Below are 19,696 nucleotides of genomic sequence, written 5' to 3'. Positions count from 1 at the left end.
CATCCGTGTTATTTCACCGTGTTTGGGTGAGATCAGATAGGCTCGGCCTTTAGATTCCACACACACACGCACGCACACGTGCGCGCGTGTGCACATAGTAACTTGAACGTAATGTACCCTTCACTCCTCTATCCCCACCCACAATCTGTTTTCCTTCAAATAATTTAGCCAAAGAGTGCTAGCTTCTCTCTCTCTCTCTCTCTCTCTCTCTCTCTCTCTCAAAAATAACCTTAATAATAGAGAAAATATATCAAAAATGAATACTGAAACTAGGTATAATCATTAAGGAAAGTTTATGCATGCACCACATACTATGTGTAAACTCCTAATTTCCATTTTCCAGCCATTCAAAACAAAACAAAAAAATGCGACCCGCGGGTTGATAACCGCTGTTCTAGGGCGTGCGTGACATGAAATGCATGGCTAATGGTGGTGCTCTCGTGTTATTTTAAATATATTAACACATTATGCCAATGTATGGCAAGTATATGCAGAATATAGCCTATGCTGTATATACATGCAATATTCAGGTTAATCTATGTGGATAAATAGGAAATGTATCTCTATATAGATTATGCAATTTATATTTCCATGGGGGGGGGGGGGGTGTGGAGGTCAGGAGGTAACGGGTGGAGGGGGGGAGGAGGTCAGGAGGTAACGGGGGTGGCGGTCAGGAGGTAACGGGGAGGGGGGGTGGCGGTCAGGAGGTCAGGTACTGTAGGTCAGGAGGTAACGGGGGAGGGGGGTGGCGGTCAGGAGGTCAGGTACTGTAGGTCAGGAGGTAACGGGGGGGGGGGTGGCGGTCAGGAGGTCAGGTACTGTAGGTCAGGAGGTAACGGGGAGGGGGGGTGGCGGTCAGGAGGTCAGGTACTGTAGGTCAGGAGGTAACGGGGAGGGGGGGTGGCGGTCAGGAGGTCAGGTACTGTAGGTCAGGAGGTAATGGTGGAGGGGGGGTGGCGGTCAGGAGGTCAGGTACTGTAGGTCAGGAGGTAACGGGGGAGGGGGGGTGGCGGTCAGGAGGTCAGGTACTGTAGGTCAGGAGGTAATGGTGGAGGGGGGGTGGCGGTCAGGAGGTCAGGTACTGTAGGTCAGGAGGTAATGGTGGAGGGGGGGTGGCGGTCAGGAGGTCAGGTACTGTAGGTCAGGAGGTAACGGGGAGGGGGGGTGGCGTTCAGGAGGTCAGGTACTGTAGGTCAGGAGGTAACGGGGGAGGGGGGGTGGCGGTCAGGAGGTCAGGTACTGTAGGTCAGGAGGTAATGGTGGAGGGGGGGTGGCGGTCAGGAGGTCAGGTACTGTAGGTCAGGAGGTAATGGTGGAGGGGGGGTGGCGGTCAGGAGGTCAGGTACTGTAGGTCAGGAGGTAACGGGGAGGGGGGGTGGCGTTCAGGAGGTCAGGTACTGTAGGTCAGGAGGTAACGGGGGAGGGGGGTGGCGGTCAGGAGGTCAGGTACTGTAGGTCAGGAGGTAACGGGTGGAGGGGGGGTGGCGGTCAGGAGGTCAGGTACTGTAGGTCAGGAGGTAACGGGTGGAGGCTGGAGGGGGGGTGGCGGTCAGGAGGTCAGGTACTGTAGGTCAGGAGGTAATGGTGGAGGGGGGGTGGCGGTCAGGAGGTCAGGTACTGTAGGTCAGGAGGTAACGGGGGAGGGGGGTGGCGGTCAGGAGGTCAGGTACTGTAGGTCAGGAGGTAACGGGGGAGGGGGGTGGCGGTCAGGAGGTCAGGTACTGTAGGTCAGGAGGTAACGGGGGAGGGGGGTGGCGGTCAGGAGGTCAGGTACTGTAGGTCAGGAGGTAACGGGGGAGGGGGGTGGCGGTCAGGGACGTGCACACATAGACATCAAAGGGGGCGTCAGCCCCTGCCCTTTAACCCGTATGTGACAAGTGGCAACTGCCCTTTCCAGACCACGAATGCAGCATTCACTATGGTGAAAGGAATGCAAATGCCACACAGCATTCAGCAGAATTGCTCTTTTTCCGAAGTCTCCTGAAAGTTTACACAGTATTTTGTTTTGAAATCCATGTCACATCTCCACTAGCTAAAGAGTGCTGGGTTGTGCCCCAAAAATACTTCAAGCTCACAACGCGTCACAGCATATATATTTTGCATAAAGACATGTATTCATTTCAAAGGACCAAACTGTATCGATATTAAAATGTATGTTTAGTCCAGGAGAGGACCGATGTCTGAATTATACTTATATAGGCCTATACTTTATACTGTCATGCACCAAATGTTGTATAGCAGATCTACAAGCTTGTGTTGCATCGCATATACATCAGTATAAATATATACTATAAATTAGTCTTGAGGGTCTTAACTGTGTGTTTTTACCGCAGAGTCCTTATTGGTTGGCAGTAACTTAGTCTCGCGTTAACCAGACTGTTGACTCTCGCAATTTCCAAATACGTCATCATACAGTCTGGACCAAATGGAAGAGCTGTCATGCGTAAGCGATAAAGCGGAAGTGGAGCCTCCTCCCCACTCCCGTTTTGTCTTTACAGTCGCGCACATTTATTCTAATATAAATATAAATCATCTAAGCATATATAGCTTGATGCTTAGCAGGTAAGGAAATACAAAAATAAAATGTAAAGATATTTTAAAAAATATTTGAAAATATATTGAACGGAAATGGCAGCTTCCTTTCTCAGCTCATGGGGGCTATATTTCCAGACTATATAGCATTCGGAGATTGTGTAGTAACTTAAATGAACAATGTGAAACTAATTACCCTTCCTGTTTATCCCATTCTTTTTTTTTTCTCTCTTGTCTCCTCATCTTTCCTGGTGCTTCTCTTTCCTCTGTTGAGCCTGTCCAACCTGCAGTGATTTCCTGAGCCTAGTGCAAGGCATTATGGATCTCCAGGAGCTGCTGGCAAAGATGACACTCAAGGTGAGAGTGAGGGATCTCCCCAACACCCTAACACCCCTATTCATAACACAAGGCAACACTCTTAACTCTAACACCCCTATCCATAACACAAGGCAACACTCTAACCCTAATCCATAGACATTAACCCATTTAGACCTGGTGCAACCTATACAATTTAGGCATTTAGCAGACGCTCTAAATCCAGGGTGTTTTAGAGAAGGGAGAAGAGTCTGGGACAGGTGGAGCGTTGTCCCGGGTGTTTTAGAGAAGGGAGAAGAGTCTGGGACGTGTGGAGTGTTGTCCAGGGTGTTTTAGAGAAGGGAGAAGAGTCTGCGACGTGTGGAGCATTGTCCCGGGTGTTTTAGAGAAGGGAGAAGCGTCTGGGACGTGTGGAGCGTTGTTCCGGGTGATTTAGAGAAGGGAGAAGAGTCTGGGACGTGTGGAGCGTTGTCCAGGGTGTTTTAGAGAAGGGAGAAGAGTCTGGGACGTGTGGAGCGTTGTCCAGGGTGTTTTAGAGAAGGGAGAAGAGTCTGGGACGTGTGTAGCGTTGTCCAGGGTGTTTTAGAGAACGGAGAAGAGTCTGGGACGTGTGGAGCGTTGTCCAGGGTGTTTTAGAGAAGGGAGAATAGTCTGGGATGTGTGGAGTGTTGTCCAGGGTGTTTTAGAGGAGGGAGAATAGTCTGGGACGTGTGGAGCGTTGTCCAGGGTGTTTTAGAGAACGGAGAAGAGTCTGGGACGTGTGGAGCGTTGTCCAGGGTGTTTTAGAGAAGGGAGAAGAGTCTGGGATGTGTGGAGTGTTGTCCAGGGTGTTTTAGAAAAGGGAGAAGAGTCTGGGAGGTGTGGAGCGTTGTCCCGGGTGTTTTAGAGAAGGGAGAAGAGTCTGGGACGTGTGCAGCGTTGTCCAGGGTGTTTTAGAGAACGGAGAAGAGTCTGGGACGTGTGGAGCGTTGTCCAGGGTGTTTTAGAGAAGGGAGAAGAGTCTGGGATGTGTGGAGTGTTGTCCAGGGTGTTTTAGAAAAGGGAGAAGAGTCTGGGAGGTGTGGAGCGTTGTCCCGGGTGTTTTAGAGAAGGGAGAAGAGTCTGGGACGTGTGCAGCGTTGTCCAGGGTGTTTTAGAGAAGGGAGAAGAGTCTGGGACGTGTGTAGCGTTGTCCAGGGTGTTTTTGTGAAGGTCCTTCAATAGCAGCAGTGCTGAATCAAATGTGCAAAGAGGTGTCAAACATTATACATCACTTATTTATTTTGTCAGTATATCTTTGGTTTTTATCCATGTCCTTATTTAGTGCCGGGGGAAAAAGCTCTTACTAAGCCTTAAGCCCTTGACTGTAAGGCACCTCAGGCACTTCCATTATACAAATGCACATAGTTAGTTTCTTTACAACTCTTTTAACCTCAGTAGCACAGATTAGATAGACATCTTGTAAAAGACACACAAAGTCAGCCAGCTGTAAAATATCACTTCGATGGCAGTCACATTTTTGGTGACTGTGATTTTGTCTGACTTTGTGTGTGCAGCGCTACGCACGCTACGCACGCTACGCACGCACACACCCACACACCCACACCAGGAGGGTGACAGGTGTCCTACAATCTCTAAGTCACAACATCACTCACACACCACAGGGAGCAGGATGACCATTTAGAAAAGTGTGCGTGCGTTTGTGCGTGTTCAGGGGACTGCGAGAACGTGATCATATGCGAGCGTGTGTATTCGCCTATGAAATAAAATTGCGTATGTGTGTGTGCGCTCATACTTAACCCGTGTGTTTGCGTGTCATTGCACATGAGCATCTGCTTGTGTGGTTGTCTTTATATAGCATGTGTTTGTGTACATGATTCCATGGTGGTGGTGGTGGTGTTGTTCATGTGTTTGTGTACATGATTCCATGGTGGTGGTGGTGGTGTTGTTCATGTGTTTGTGTACATGATTCCATGGTGGTGGTGGTGGTGGTGTTGTTCATGTGTTTGTGTACATGATTCCATGGTGGTGGTGGTGGTGTTGTTCATGCGCCACGGTGCGTGCCGTGGAGAGGGCATTATGCACGCTGCTGGCTGGTTGGAGTGCAGCGCAACAGCCTTTCTGTCCAGTCCGACGCTACGTGTATAGGCTGGCGAATGATATTCGTTAATAAAGATAGCTGTAAAGGGGAGATTGTCTATGGTCAGTCCATGCTTTTTAACCATAGTTAATTAGGGCCGTAATAATGCGGCGCAATGACGGTAGGCAGTAGCCTAATAGCCTACAATGTAAACAACTTGCGCAAGCATTGAAAATGGGGTTTAATTGTCGGGTAACGGAAAATAATCTAATAACTTGTTACTTTTCTCAGAAGGTAATCTGTAACGGTAAGGGATTATTTTTATGGGCAGTAATCCAGTAACCTGACGACGTTACTTTAGAAAGTAACGATGCCCGACACTGGTGATTCTACATGAGAACGTGAGGCTGGTCGAAAGCAAACACCCTGCGTGTAAGTGTGCAGAGATTACACACGTGAGCCCGATCATTAGCATGCGCTCAGTGGTGTAAAGTAACTAACTACATTTACTTAAAATGAGAATGACACATTACCTACTACAGTATGACACATTACTACAGTATATGACACCGACCGGTGTGTTCCTCCACACACACACACACACACACTGGAATGGACACTACGAGCGCTTCCCACCTGTGTCCGTCCATTGCTCCTAGACAGCAGAGTGGGTGAGGGAGGGAGGCAGGGCGGTTGTTGTCATCTCCAGCACTAAGTGGCTTTTCTCTCATCCTGTGGCATGGAGAGACTGGGGGGGGGGAACTGGGGGGGGTGATGCACATCGACTACGTGATGTGCTTGAGCTTGTAGATCGGCTAAGTGTAAAATCAGTCATTATGACGGCATCAAGGCCCGACAAAATACAATTTCAGGCGACTAAATCAACTGTAGATTTAGTCGACAAAAATCTTATGATATTTAGTCGACTAAAACTAGACTAACACTAAGACATTCCGGGTGACAAAAAAATTGACTAAAACTAAATGAAAACGTTTCAAGAGTATGACTAAAACTAAAATAGAAATGTGCTGCCAAAAACAACACTGCAGTGTAGATAGAAAGACAGATTGTGTTAACATTATGTTCCACATCCATGATTCCATATGTTCCATACTAATAAGTGTTATACTGTTATAGTAACACAGCTAGCAGTGTACATTGCAACCCAGGGGAATGTGGTACCCCACTGACATCCAACACTTTGCAGTTCTCTATCGTTTAACAATCCTCCGTCTGTCCAATTCCATGCCTGTGGGCTCTCAGGGAGCAACAGGGGCGCAATGTACACAGTCAATGTTAAGTGTTAATTTAACTCAGAGATTGTACAAATGTCCACAAGGGTCCGTTCGGCTACATTGATACACTTTCTGAGTCCCAGAGGGATACATTAACACTGAGCATTTTCATGTGTATAGGACTGTAATGGGCAGGCCGGTGTGGCAAGACCACTTTAGATCATCGGGAGCTAGACTTTCATGCTTTGACCCTTTTAACGGGGCTTTGATCACAACCTGGGGGTCAGTTGCAAGAGCTGTCCTGTGTGTGTGTGTGTGTGTGTGTGTGTGTGTGTGTGTGTGTGTGTGTGTGTGTGTGTGTGTGTGTGTGTGTGTGTGTGTGTGTGTGTGTGTGTGTGTGTGTGTGTGTGTGTGTGTGTGTGTGTGTGTGTGTGTGTCTTTATATAGTGTGTGTTCGTGAGCATAATTCTGCAGCTGTCCTGACCCTTATGTCCTCCAGGTTATTGTATATGCACATAGTGAGGCAGGGAGAGAGTACTATATGGTTACTGTACATGCATATAGTGAGGCAGGGAGAGAGTACTATATGGTTACTGTACATGCATATAGTGAGGCAGGGAGGGAGTATATGGTTACTGTATATGCATATAGTGAGGCAGGGAGGGAGTATATGGTTACTGTACATGCATATAGTGAGGCAGGGAGGGAGTATATGGTTACTGTATATGCATATAGTGAGGCAGGGAGGGAGTACTATATGGTTACTGTACATGCATATAGTGAGGCAGGGAGGGAGTATATGGTTACTGTACATGCATATAGTGAGGCAGGGAGGGAGTATATGGTTACTGTATATGCATATAGTGAGGCAGGGAGGGAGTATATGGTTACTGTACATGCATATAGTGAGGCAGGGAGGGAGTACTATATGGTTACTGTACATGCATATAGTGATGCAGGGAGGGAGTATATGGTTACTGTACATGCATATAGTGAGGCAGGGAGGGAGTATATGGTTTCTGTACATGCATATAGTGAGGCAGGGAGGGAGTATATGGTTACTGTACATGCATATAATGAGGCACTACTAGGGTTGATCTGTTCTCTGAGGCTTGGAGAGTGAGATGAATGACACCTACTTCACCTCCATCTCCTAATGAATGGATCTGCAGCTGCAGAAAGACCATTTAAATGTGCAAGTGCAATTTGGCAAATGTTCTGATACCACTAGAGCGAGCGCGTGTGTGTGTGTGCGTGTGTGTGTGTGTGTGTGTGTACACTGTGTGTGTGTGTGTGTGTGTGTGTGTGTGTGTGTCTGTGTCTGTGTCTGTGTCTGTGTCTGTCTGTCTGTACAGTATATGTACGTATATATGTGTGTGTCTGCATACATGGCCTTGTGTATGTGCATGTGTGTCTGTCACGTACATGCATAAACATGTTGATCGGTCTGTTTTGGCGGCGTGTGCGCTCATGTGTCCTCCTGTGTGTGTGTGTGTGTGTGTGTGTGTGTGTGTGTGTGCGCGCGCGCGCATGTGTACGCGTCCGTGCATGTGTGCACTGCAGTTGAACTACGCTGAGTCCAGGCTAACCCAGCTGGAGGGCTGTCACTGTGAGAGGACGTGCTCCGCCAACGGCCTGGTGTACAGGGACATGGAGCTGTGGGTCGAGCCCGAGAACTGCAGGAACTGTGCCTGCAAGGTCAGTGTCACCCCACGCCCCCTTCCTTCCTTAATAAAACCCATTTTGGGGCGGGAACCCCTTTAGGTGTTTTAAGCATTATGTTATACTTTAGCTATTGAAAAAAAAAGCAGATCTACCAGCTGACCTACAAGCTCGTAGCACTGCACTCTGTACCCGCCATGCTGCTATTCTTTTTTCAATGTATTTTATTGAGGCTCTGAAATTTCACAGCTGTTCAACATAGGAAAACTAGTTCCCCAATACGGACATTACAATGCACAGACAAATGAAAAAAAAAAAAAAAAAAAAAAAACGAGACAAACCGAGTAGACCACAGTCTTGACATGATTGTACATTCCAGGTCACCGGAGTCTTTGTTATTCACTACCGTTCAATAAGGTACATTGAAGCGCAGACTAGAAGGGTCCACTGTATCTGTATACCTTCGTTGAACCCTTTCATGTTATTGCAGAGGAGATAAGTCAGTTTCTCCAGAGGAACCACAGTCATTACCTTCCACTATAGGAACGTCTCTATGAATCCAAAGCTTGAGTATAGCCTTTCTCGCTATGTATGAGAGTATTCCAACCAATTTGGTGTTGTGTCTGGTCCTTGCACTGTATACCTTAGCTGCTAGTACACGCTGGAGAGGTGACAAGTTCAAATTATATCCAATCAAGGTGTCCAGCTCATTCTTCACCTCATTCCAAAACACCTGTATCTTTGTACATTTCCAAAGCATATGTGCATATTATGTACCAACTTCTGTGTCACATTTATTACATTTAGGAGAGCTGAGACAAAGCTTGCTTCTCAGTAGAGGTGTATAATGGAGTCTGTGTAAAATGTTGTATTTGTCTTCTATCTGACATTCCAAGTCAATCTGCCACTGCCTTTGAATATGATCAGTGGAGTGGTTTGAACTTACATCAAAGCATTCATACCGATAGGAAATAAATCTTTCTGGCACAGGATGTGTAAGAATATTTTCCAGGAAGGATGTCCTAGGGGCTTGCATGTTCTTTGTTACATAATGACGGATTTGTAAAAATCTAAAGAAATGTGACAGTTTAGCAAGCTGGTCCTCTAGTCCCTTATCATGCCAAACCCTGAATACTGGGTAGGTCTGCTATTTTTTGAAAAATCGTGAAAATGTGGCCCAAATCTTTAAATATATTCTTTCGGAACCAAAGTTTTTAACTCAAATCTTTTCTTCCAGGGGGGGTCCCTGGAACAATATATTTTTAGATGGGGGGTCGGCAGCCAATCACATATATTTCTGGGTGTCTTTGACATGAAATAGTTTGAGCACAACTGACGGAAACATGAGGTTTTTCAGAAAACTGTCATGGTTTAGAAGACATTTGTGACCCAGGCCAGCAGAATGTGCCTCATGTCGCCAGAATGAACATGCCTTAAATCAATAAATAAACTCGTTTTTTTTTTTTATGTGATTTTCTTTTTTTTTCATATTAATACAGTTTGAATGTTGAAGAAGGTTTTCATTCAAACAGATTGTTCATTTGGGCAAATGAAATGTATACATTTATACATCAAAGTGGGCTTGTTTTTTAACAAGTTTCTGGAGGCAGAAGAGCGCAGTTCCGAGATTTGCATGTTGGTTACGATTGGTCCTGTAATCTCTTTGTCCTCAGGTTTCACGCTCTGATCACCGCCCATTAGCGTGCTTGTGTTTGTAAACACAGAAGTATTCTGGGCATTTGGGTTAGACTTTACAGAAAATAAACAAAACCACGTATAGCTACTCGCTGAAATACACTTCCCAGCTTGGAGTCTTTCACCAACAAACAACAGGCTAGAAGCTAGCTAGCCTAGTTAGCCGTTTGTGTCGTGTGTTAAAGAGCAAAGAGATCACACGTCTTTTCTTTTAATCACAACTCGCTCATTTCTTGCTCATTTAAAAAAAGGTTATATACTATGTAAACTATGAAATGCAGGCTTTCATTTGGTATATAGAACGTTTGTGTAGGCCGTCTCTAAGAAACGGTATCAATTGAAAAGGAAATGTCGGAATTTTTTTTTCCTCGCGCACCCAGCAAAGAGCTACGTCTTTTCAAATACGGCCGTTAGTACTGTTAATTCAACATCCGGTGAGGGGAGGATACGGATCGTGTATGTATTGTGTATATAAATCAGGGCATACAGTGGGTGGGCTTTAGACCGGATGTAAGCCTTGCACACTAAATAGACACCCGATGTAGTATGAATCCACCCATCGAATGCACAGGAATTACTATAAATGAAACCAGGCATTGTGACTGCATGTGGACAGATCTGTTTATTAAAATAGCAAATCTACAAGCGCACAACATCATAGCCTGATGCGTCGATTTTATTTATTTAAAATACTGGGTCAATTGTCTGACTTTGATTGCTTAAAGTAGACCTGCATAAAATGGTGTACTGCAGCTATTTACAACCAGGTAGTGTATAAGTTAAATTGAACACTTAACTTAATATTTAATACTTGAATACTTATACTTAGTATTTAATACTTAGTACTTTCAAAAGGGTTTATTGGGGCACCTTACAAATTGCATTGTTTGTTCTACTGGCTTAAACATGTCAGTGTTTCTAGTGTTGCACTGTTGACAGCTAAAACGTCCTATTGTCTCTTGTCCCTCCCATTGTCACACCCACTTCTGTCCAGCTCTAAGGTGATAAAATGTTGTGAATATTGAAAAGGGCTTTTCTCAGCTTTGGGTGAAAGGCCCCAGTCATTTTAAAATGGTTATATCTCCTTCAATTATTGTCCAATTTCATTGAATGATACATCATATGAAAGCTTACATTCTGTACTTTAATAATCTGTAAAAATCTGAAAAATGGAAAAGGCGACATGAGGCATGTTTTGTTGGCACTGGTCACATTTGTATGTCTAAATTATTTTTTAATGAAGTTAATTCCTCTCCCTCTCTTCTTTCTTGTCCTTGGATGTCCGACCACAAAGCCACCACAACCTCTGCTCATTCAACTGCAGGACATTGTGGTGTCACCTGACAATGTCCCTCAACAGCCCCACTGTCATCCCTATAACAGCACGGTCCTAGTGTCGGTCTTCATCCCCACTAGCTCTCCTCTCCCCGTCCTTCACTGACATCCACACAACGTCTCTTTCCATTTCCTCTTCTCCGTCTTCCCTCCTATACTTCCTAACAAGCTCACCCTCACTTTCTGCGTGAGAGCTGCAAGCCTCTCAAAGATTGTGTCAAATTCCTAGGGGGAATTAGGCTCGCTGCATCATTGCATACATCAAGTGCACAGGGGAGTTTAACCCTCCTGATTTCCTCCTGCGGACATGTCATTAACTGATAACCGCAGAGTCCCCAGGGGGGGGGAGTGGGTGACCCCATTTCAGATGACTCATGAAATGAAATACCGTATAGCACATGCTGAGAGAGTGATATCAGCCATGAACATGAACGTATAGGTCTCCAGGGACCCCTGGAACAACTGCCTCGGTATATCACACTGTATGATGATTGTGTGATTACTCTACTGTACGTCCATGGTCAGGTTATAGCAGTGGCGCAGTCGGTAGCGCTGTAACGTCACAGCTAGAAAGACAGTCCTGCGTTTCATTCCTGCTGGAGATGCTGTGGGTGCTGGGCTGGGGGGCGTGTTCTCTCCTGCGCGTCATCAGTGCCCAAACCTTGGGTGGGGTTGACAAAAGTGCCTAGTGCCGGCCCGGGCGGCTGGTGTAGCGGTCCAGGCACCTTGCACCTTTGGTTGGTAATCCAGTCTGACAGCGAGCTGCCGGCTCCCAATCCCGGCGGCCTTTACTGCGTGTGTGTGTGTGTGTCCCATCTCTCTCCGCATTTCCTGTCCGCCTACTTTCATCTATCGCTCTGTCAATAAAAAGAAAATGGCGAAAGCCAAAAGCACCTAGTCCCCACCTGACTCCGTCAGATGATGGCAGTAGTGAGTGCCTCCTCCTGCTCCCATCTGGTCTCTCTCGGGCAGAGACGATGTACTCCGATCAAATGCTGATCGGAGCGATATGCGACCGTATGCGGCCGCTAGAGGCGGGATCAACGCGAGACTGGTGACATATTGTAGCTGTGCCACAGCGCAAATGTAAACACAACCTATCAGGACTACAACTCGAAAATTATGGATATTTTTTTGTCCCGCTGCTTCGGGTTCATCGTTTCTGCTTGAGAGAGACCAGATGCAGGTAGGAGGAGGGAACTTGTGAACTCAATACTGTCACCATCTGGCGGAGTCAGGTTAAGGGTATAGGTACCCTCGCAAAAAATGATCCTGGTCTCTAAACTGCTTCTCCCTGGCCAGCCTGATGGAGTGGAAAGGAACTGGTCGGAATAACGTGGTCCTTCGACACGCTATGTCCAACCGGGGAAACTCCCCCCTGTCGGGTGAAAAGAAGCGGCTTGGTCTCCTCATGCATAGAAGGAAGCATGAGGTCAGTCCGTTGCTCTCCCCAGGTTGGCAGAGAGAGTCTAGCACCCAGGATTAGAATTGACACTGAGTGAAAAAAATTGATTGCAAAATCGTGGGATAAAAATGTAATTATGTATGTATGTATGTATTATTAAACAAAGGAGGTCAAGGTGTAATCGGTAGCCCAAGAAGTTTACCTATTATGTTTGTGTATTGTGAACACACACTCGGCCATTTTTCGTGCCTTTCAGCATTGGGAGCACACTAGGCATGTGAATCTCGTCTCATCTCACGATTCGATACGCATCTCGATGCACTGCCAGCGATGCGATACATTAGAGATACATGGAATCCCCTGGCGATACGATGCGATACGATTCTCCCTCTTCCCGATGCGATGCGATAACCATTTAGTTCAAATCAATGTGATACGATGCGATTCACCCCTCTACCGATACGATGCGATTTGATGGCGATTCATCACAATAGAAAGGATTTATATTAAAGCTCTATTAATTTCCCAAAACATGTAAAAATGCATTACATTTAAATTCAAAGCAATTTATTGTTTTACTGTAGGTTAGTATTATAGCTCTGCATCTCAAACAACCCAACTTATAGAATTCTGTAAGTAAACAAAGGGTCTGCTCTCTGCTGGTTATTGTGGAATTGTTAGATTACTAATAATCATAGGCTATAGTATAATTATTATATCTCAAAGGTCAATTTGAGGTTTTGAGTATAGAGGGTTCAAGAGATTAAAATGTAATAGCCATCATTTAATCATTCATCAGTTCATCAATTAATGTTACCAACAAAACAAAAATTACAGGTCACACTTGTAGTGCTGTCAAACAAGTCTATGTCTAGTTTAATCTGCAACGGTTTTATAATATAATTGCCTATGTAGGCCTATAGTGGGGGTCCCTACTTGATCTCTCACTCTCAGCTAAGTGGTCCTTGGCTTGACCTGAAAAGCATTGAAGACCCTGGCCTGCATGTATTATTAACATGTATGTATATAAGCAGATGTACAAGCTCACAACGCGTCTCATCCACGCCCCGCTGTGAGCTTGTGGATCTGCAATTTTAGGCGTGCGACACCGTCTTGCTGCAGAATATAAATAAGGCTTCTATCCCAGAGAACAGCAGGGGAAAGCTGGACAGTGGAAAGTTGTAAACGACTTTAAACGCAACGCAAGCAGTACACCCTGCTGTGGCGTAACGTGTGTGCAGACTGCAGAAGCTTTCTTTAATTACAAATTGATGATGATCGCAACTCAGATTTGTGTCGGATAATCAGCAAGCACAGCTGTGGAGTGTGGATCAGATTCATTACGAGCAGTCCAGCACGCAGCGCTACAGTGAAAAGTCAACTGATCGACGGACAAAGCTACTCGGACAGCTATTTTATAAAGCTAAAGAGTAAAGGTGGTGCTTCTTGTTTAATGCGTGGGGCTCACTTCTGTTAGTTGCGACTCGCGGGTGCTCTTTATAGTCTGAGTCCGTTTGTTGTCTCAACGCGTCTACTCTGACTGCACCGTCGTACGGTAGCTTCTGTTCACTGACTGTGTGCGCTGCGAGAGACCTTTTTTGATGGTACGTTCAATGCGCCTCGGAAACACAGCATAGGGTGAAATTTACCATGAAAAAACGGTGCAACCACGGATTTTACCGATGCAAGCACTCCGCAAACGATGCATCGAGATTTCACCCGTCAATTTTACCGATACACAGTGAATGAACCGATTCACTCGCATCGCGCACGTCATAATCGATGAATCGATACGTATCTATTATTTTCCACATGCCTAGAGCACACGCACAAACAAAACCCGTCCCACACAGGCCAATTATAAAAACATACTTAACTGCTCCACTGCTGGTTGATTTCAGTACTACATTTTCCAATATTCGCAAAACCAGAATGGTTTAAAAAGGATTTCAGTCAGTATCAATGGCATATAACTGTATACCACATTTTGACAAATCCGTGATCCTCTGCCGTGACCACTGGAACGTATGGGCGTCAAAGCCCTTAGAAATGTATTTCAGTTACCACCAACTCTCTAAAGACACTCTGTGTGAACATTTATTGCTGCTGTTTTGCACATTGGGTGTTTTTCTTTTTGCAATGAAGCTCATTTGCATAGAAAGGGGTTGATGCAAATCATACAGAAGCAACTTGTCATTTGCTTGGCAGTGCGGTTAGGTGTGCATTTCATAATTGCATTGTTTATGTTTTGTGTTATACTGTATATGCACGATTTTTTTGTTTGTTTGTTATAGTATTTTGAGTTAATTGGGCTTCGTCTGAGCCTTCATTTGACAGCAGCCCGATCTCACCCAAACACGGGGAAATAGCACGGATTGGCAATTCCATACATTCACGCCTAGAAAACCCCAAAATCCATACATTTTACACTACTACTATATTGACTGCGCGTGGCTTTCACTAGTATTGTATGTACGGAATTGTCAAGCCGTGCTATTTCACTGTGTTTGGTTGAGATTGGGTTTGACATTATTTACGATTCTGTACTATTACTATAGAGCGTCGCAGTCCCTCGTGAGACCCAGAAAATAAATCCCCGTTCATTTTCCTCATAGACTTTTCAGAAAGTATTTATTTAAAGACGTTTACGCCGCGGACAAAGCCAACTCTTGTCGTGACAAATCATGACAAACACAATGTTTTGGGCCAAACAAAGAATTAGAAAGTAGAAAGAAACGGCAGGTTACAACACTTTTGTTGTTGTTTTTCTTCTTTGTAATTATTCGTTTGGTCCAAAATATTGTGTTTGTTGTCATGATTTGTCACGAGAGTTGGCTTCGTACGAGGTCTTTAAATAAATACTATGGGAAAAATGCATTGGGATTCATTTCCTGGGCCTGGCGTCGTCATGAAAGGGGACTGCGACGCTCTATTGGGTTACAACTCGGATGGGGCTGAGTCTGCTCTACCGAACTTCGCAGCGTTCGACACGGCAACTTGCTCGCTTTAGCTCGCTCGGTGGTGTCTCTCATGGATTAAGTTCGGTAGAGATGGCTCCGTCACTGTCTCTGGGGAGGATTTCAGTGTTAGATTTTGGGGTTTTCTAGGCGTGTATGTACGGAAATGCCAATCTGTGATCCATTAAACATTCAATACTCAAACTTGACAAGCAACAGTGTAGCAAATAATGACACAAAATAAGAATATCACAATATATAGTTATACCAAAAACTCTCTTCGGACATGGTCCCTTAAAAAGGTTACTTCTTTACTTCTGGTAAAGCTTGTATGCTCTTGGGAGGCTCTGGTGCCTTTGCGTCTAACTCAAAGGTTTAGTGAGTGTCCTCCCATTCCTCAGATTGTAGCGACTTGTCTTTGTAGTCTAGGCTCTGGATCATTGGACTGGTCCCTTCTCTCAGTAGCCGATTAAATTCCCCTAGAGCGGCGGCCTCTCTCCTCGCCTCTAGAGTAGGGAAGGAAAACCACTATACAGCATTATTTATGTTACAGTATATTCCGTGAATGTCTGGGTGTAAGGTGAGACGCAGCAGCGTATACTCACTATACTGTATATGTGTCAGAAGTTCAGAACTCATTCTCTCCCTGTTTCTGATGGTTTGTTCTTTGTTTTAGTAAAATAAAATGCATTTTTGTTTAACAGAATGGTGTGGTGGAGTGCCGTAGAATCTTCTGTCCGCCAACAAACTGCTCAGAGGACTCACTACCTGTGCACGTCGATGGTACCTGCTGTAGAAAATGCAGACGTAAGTACGAGGCCTACAAACTTCCTTGTTGACTGGATCAAAGAGAATGGGGAATTGACAAGGGTGGCCGTCAATCACATATGATGACACAACACAACAACCCACATGCAGCATTCAGTGTCCGGACATCACCTCGTCTCGCAGCAAAAGCATACAGCAAATAAATAATTAAATACCGTATACATTCCACATCTTTCAAAAATAATAACCATTGCTGATAAAAAAAACTATATTTTGGGACAATGCCAGTGTGATTTGGTTGGCATGCAGACATACTTTTCACACCTCGACTAACCAAAGTCAACTCGACATCGCCTTGCAAGCATGGTCACCACTGCTTTTACAGTAATTGCCGTGAATAGGAATTATGTGGACCACATGTTTAAAATCAGGTCACTTTTACGTTGTTTTTTTTTATTATAAAAAGGATATACCTTCCAGACATTTGCCCTCAGAGCACAGAGCGTCTTCTTGTGTCCATCTAAGTTAAGATACAGGGTCGGCCAGTTCTGGATATTCTTGGGTGGTGTGACGCAACTGTCAAGAGTCTCAAAGCTATTCACAGTTCTGGCAAGAACAGTGTCTCGTTCGCCCAGACTGCCAAACCACAAAGTCCCCCAAGGGGTACATTTGGGGAGGGGTTTTTGAATAATTTGTCCTACCCTCCCAGCATCCTCCCCTGTGAGATATCAGAACCCTGGCACAGAGAAGCTCGGCTAGTCCTGCACCCTGGAGAGGAGGAAAAGCAGGGCTTCACAAGCTATATGAAGATGATATATAGCTTAATTTTCTATTTCTGCCTCAGAGGATTATGCAGAAGGGTCCTCCCTGTTGTATTCTTAATATATTGTTCATGCATGCTAACGAAGCTCAACTTTGTTTTGAACTTAATTAACTACAGAACTTGAAGCTGGGAAACTATCTTCCTTCTAGTGTTAAACGCATTTTGTGGCATTTCGACTGTTGTTGGAATGACTGTTGGAACTTAATCTAAATCTTAATCTTATCTAATTATTTCCTCGGGCATATCCTTATCAAGATGTCATGAAGTAATTGCTATTTCTTCCCACAGCTAAATGCACCTACATGGGCCAGACGTTGTCCGAGGGCCAGCGCTTTTTGTCCAAGAGCTGCAGGGAATGCAAGGTAATCCCCCCCCCCCCCCTTTGAAGTGGAACATGTGCTGGATGTTCTGTGATGTTCCTGTGTTTGTGTCTCGTGGCGTTTGATTACAGCAAATCTGCACATGCATAATACAGCAGGAACCTCTCCTCTCCTCTCCTCTCCTCTCCTCTCCTCTCCTCTCCTCTCCTCTCCTCTCCTCTCCTCTCCTCTCCTCTCCTCTCCTCTCCTCTCCTCTCCTCTCCTCTCCTCTCCTCTCCTCTCCTCTCCTCTCCTCTCCTCTCCTCTCCTCTCCTCTCCTCTCCTCTCCTCTCCTCTCCTCTCCTCCTCCTCTGTGCTATCCCATGCACCATAATTGTAAAGTTACCCCCAGCACAGAGTTGGCTAGATGCAGCCCAAACACTACGGCGTCCAACACAACGCCGGCTGTCCCCTCTGTGTAATGGCCGTCTGCGGTGGACTAATCTGTGTTATTCAATTAGCTAGCAGGCCTTATTAGTTCCCAGTCCCTCCCCAATCTGTTCAATCTCCCTTTGTTTGTTCCCTCTGCTGGAGAGATAGCCAGGTCACGTGAATAATTTATTAGCATGGCAACAAAGGGCTGTTTTAGATTGTGACATCATCTCTGTGTACGTTATAATTAAAGTCTACGCTGCGGCACAGGGAAGACAAAAAGGTGATCTCCCCTCACTCAGAAGCCATTTATCTTCTAAGAACATCGTTTTAAAAAGGAGAAAATGCACGTGTCATGCGTATAATTGGTTACAAACTAACTAACAGAGTATTCCCAGTGCTCCTCATTAGCCTTTTGAGACCTGAAAAAACCCATCACTGTATTGTTATATGTAAGCCGGGTTTCAGGCAATTACAGACATCACTTATACGCCTGGATGGATGGTAAATTGGCAATTTGTGTGTGTGTGTGTGTGTGTGTGTGTGTGTGTGTGTGTGTGTGTGTGTGTGTGTGTGTGTGTGTGTGTGTGTGTGTGTGTGTGTGTGTGTGTGTGTGTGTGTGTGTGTGTGTGTGTGTGTGTGTGTGTGTGTGTGTGTGTGCGCGTGCGCGTGCATGTGCGCGTCCTAAACAATCCCATAACGACAGTGGATGTCAGGACAATAACACAGTGTTCCAGGTCTTACCAGTAGTGGTTTGCGTGACCTTTGGACTCTCTTATCAGGAGGAAGTCTGTCAGAAAGGCTTTACTAAAAAAAAAATACTCCTCTGATCATTTGATCTCTCCATGGGGATGTGGGCTTAGGTTCGGGGGAGGCGCAGAGGGAGGGAGTACATGTTCAAGTTGTGTGTGTGTGTGCGCGCGCGCGACCCGCGCGTGCTTGTTTGGCTGTGTGTGTGTGGGGTGGTGGTGGGAGGGAGGTGGTGCATGTGTGGGGGGAGGTGGTGCGTGTGTGTGGGTGGTAGTGAGAGGGAGGTGGTGTGTGTGTGTGATATGTGCCAGTGCTGAGGCTTTGCCTGCTGACTGTTGATTAGCACCATGACCTTCCATCCCTCTCCGTCATCTCCCCCTCGCAGCAGGAGAGGTGGAAGGGGAGGTGTCTGAGCGACAATGAATAAATGCACAGGCACACGGAGAGAGAGACACAGCGAGGTGAGCCAAGGGGGCTGTGTAAAATGAAATGCAGAAAACACACCCTGTGGTTTTTGTTGGCCCTCTTTGAAGTGTAGCTAACGCAGTCTGTGATGCTTCCTCGGTCTTTAGCAGAGCCCTGCGTGGCACCGTTTTCTTACGCCTGCTTCCCTCACATTGGACTTCACATTGGACTTCTGACCATTCCCGCCCATGTTTAATAGTTTAATTTATGACCTCCCACCCAAAATGTAAGTATGATTCAGACCAGTAGCCTATAATCCCACATTATTACCATCTCTAGTCCTAGGTCATTCCAGCACCATGGACAGTGACATGGTAAACTAAAGACAGTGAGGCCATTCCAGCACCATGGACAGTGACATGGTAAACTAAAGACAGTGAGGCCATTCCAGCACCATGGACAGTAGTGACATGGTAAACTAAAGACAGTGAGGCCATTCCAGCACCATGGACAGTGACATGGTAAACTAAAGACAGTGAGGTCATTCCAGCACCATGGACAGTGACATGGTAAACTAAAGACAGTGAGGCCATTCCAGCACCATGGACAGTGACATGGTAAACTAAAGACAGTGAGGCCATTCCAGCACCATGGACAGTAGTGACATGGTAAACTAAAGACAGTGAGGCCATTCCAGCACCATGGACAGTGACATGGTAAACTAAAGACAGTGAGGTCATTCCAGCACCATGGACAGTGACATGGTAAACTAAAGTCGGTGAGGTCATTCCAGCACCATGGACAGTGACATGGTAAACTAAAGACGGTGAGGTCATTCCAGCACCATGGACAGTGACATGGTAAACTAAAGACAGTGAGGTCATTCCAGCACCATGGACAGTGACATGGTAAACTAAAGACGGTGAGGTCATTCCAGCACCATGGACAGTGACATGGTAAACTAAAGACAGTGAGCCCATTCCAGCACCATGGACAGCGACATGGTAAACTAAAGACAGTGAGG

At 45.7% G+C, this 19,696-nt stretch overlaps 1 protein-coding gene across 1 annotated transcript in view; it reads left to right on the top strand.

Annotated features, from left to right (window-relative positions):
- LOC310878927 (protein kinase C-binding protein NELL1-like) overlaps window positions 1-19,696 on the top strand; it is a gene marked incomplete at both ends in the record, with an annotated part of 351,954 nt that overhangs the window by 129,271 nt on the left and 202,987 nt on the right. Inside the window, 4 exons of the mRNA XM_083793343.1 lie at window positions 2,807-2,889; window positions 7,705-7,839; window positions 15,900-16,002; window positions 17,075-17,148. Of these exons, the coding sequence (XP_083649469.1) occupies window positions 2,807-2,889; window positions 7,705-7,839; window positions 15,900-16,002; window positions 17,075-17,148 (395 nt within the window). The remainder of the gene's footprint in view (window positions 1-2,806; window positions 2,890-7,704; window positions 7,840-15,899; window positions 16,003-17,074; window positions 17,149-19,696) is intronic.

The sequence above is a fragment of the Protomyctophum parallelum genome, assembly GCF_964188405.1.
Source record: "Protomyctophum parallelum genome assembly, chromosome: 2".
In the NCBI taxonomy this organism is placed as follows: Eukaryota; Metazoa; Chordata; class Actinopteri; order Myctophiformes; family Myctophidae; genus Protomyctophum; species Protomyctophum parallelum.
Note: the sequence above shows the minus strand (reverse complement) of the source record. Positions and strands in the feature narration are given on the sequence as shown.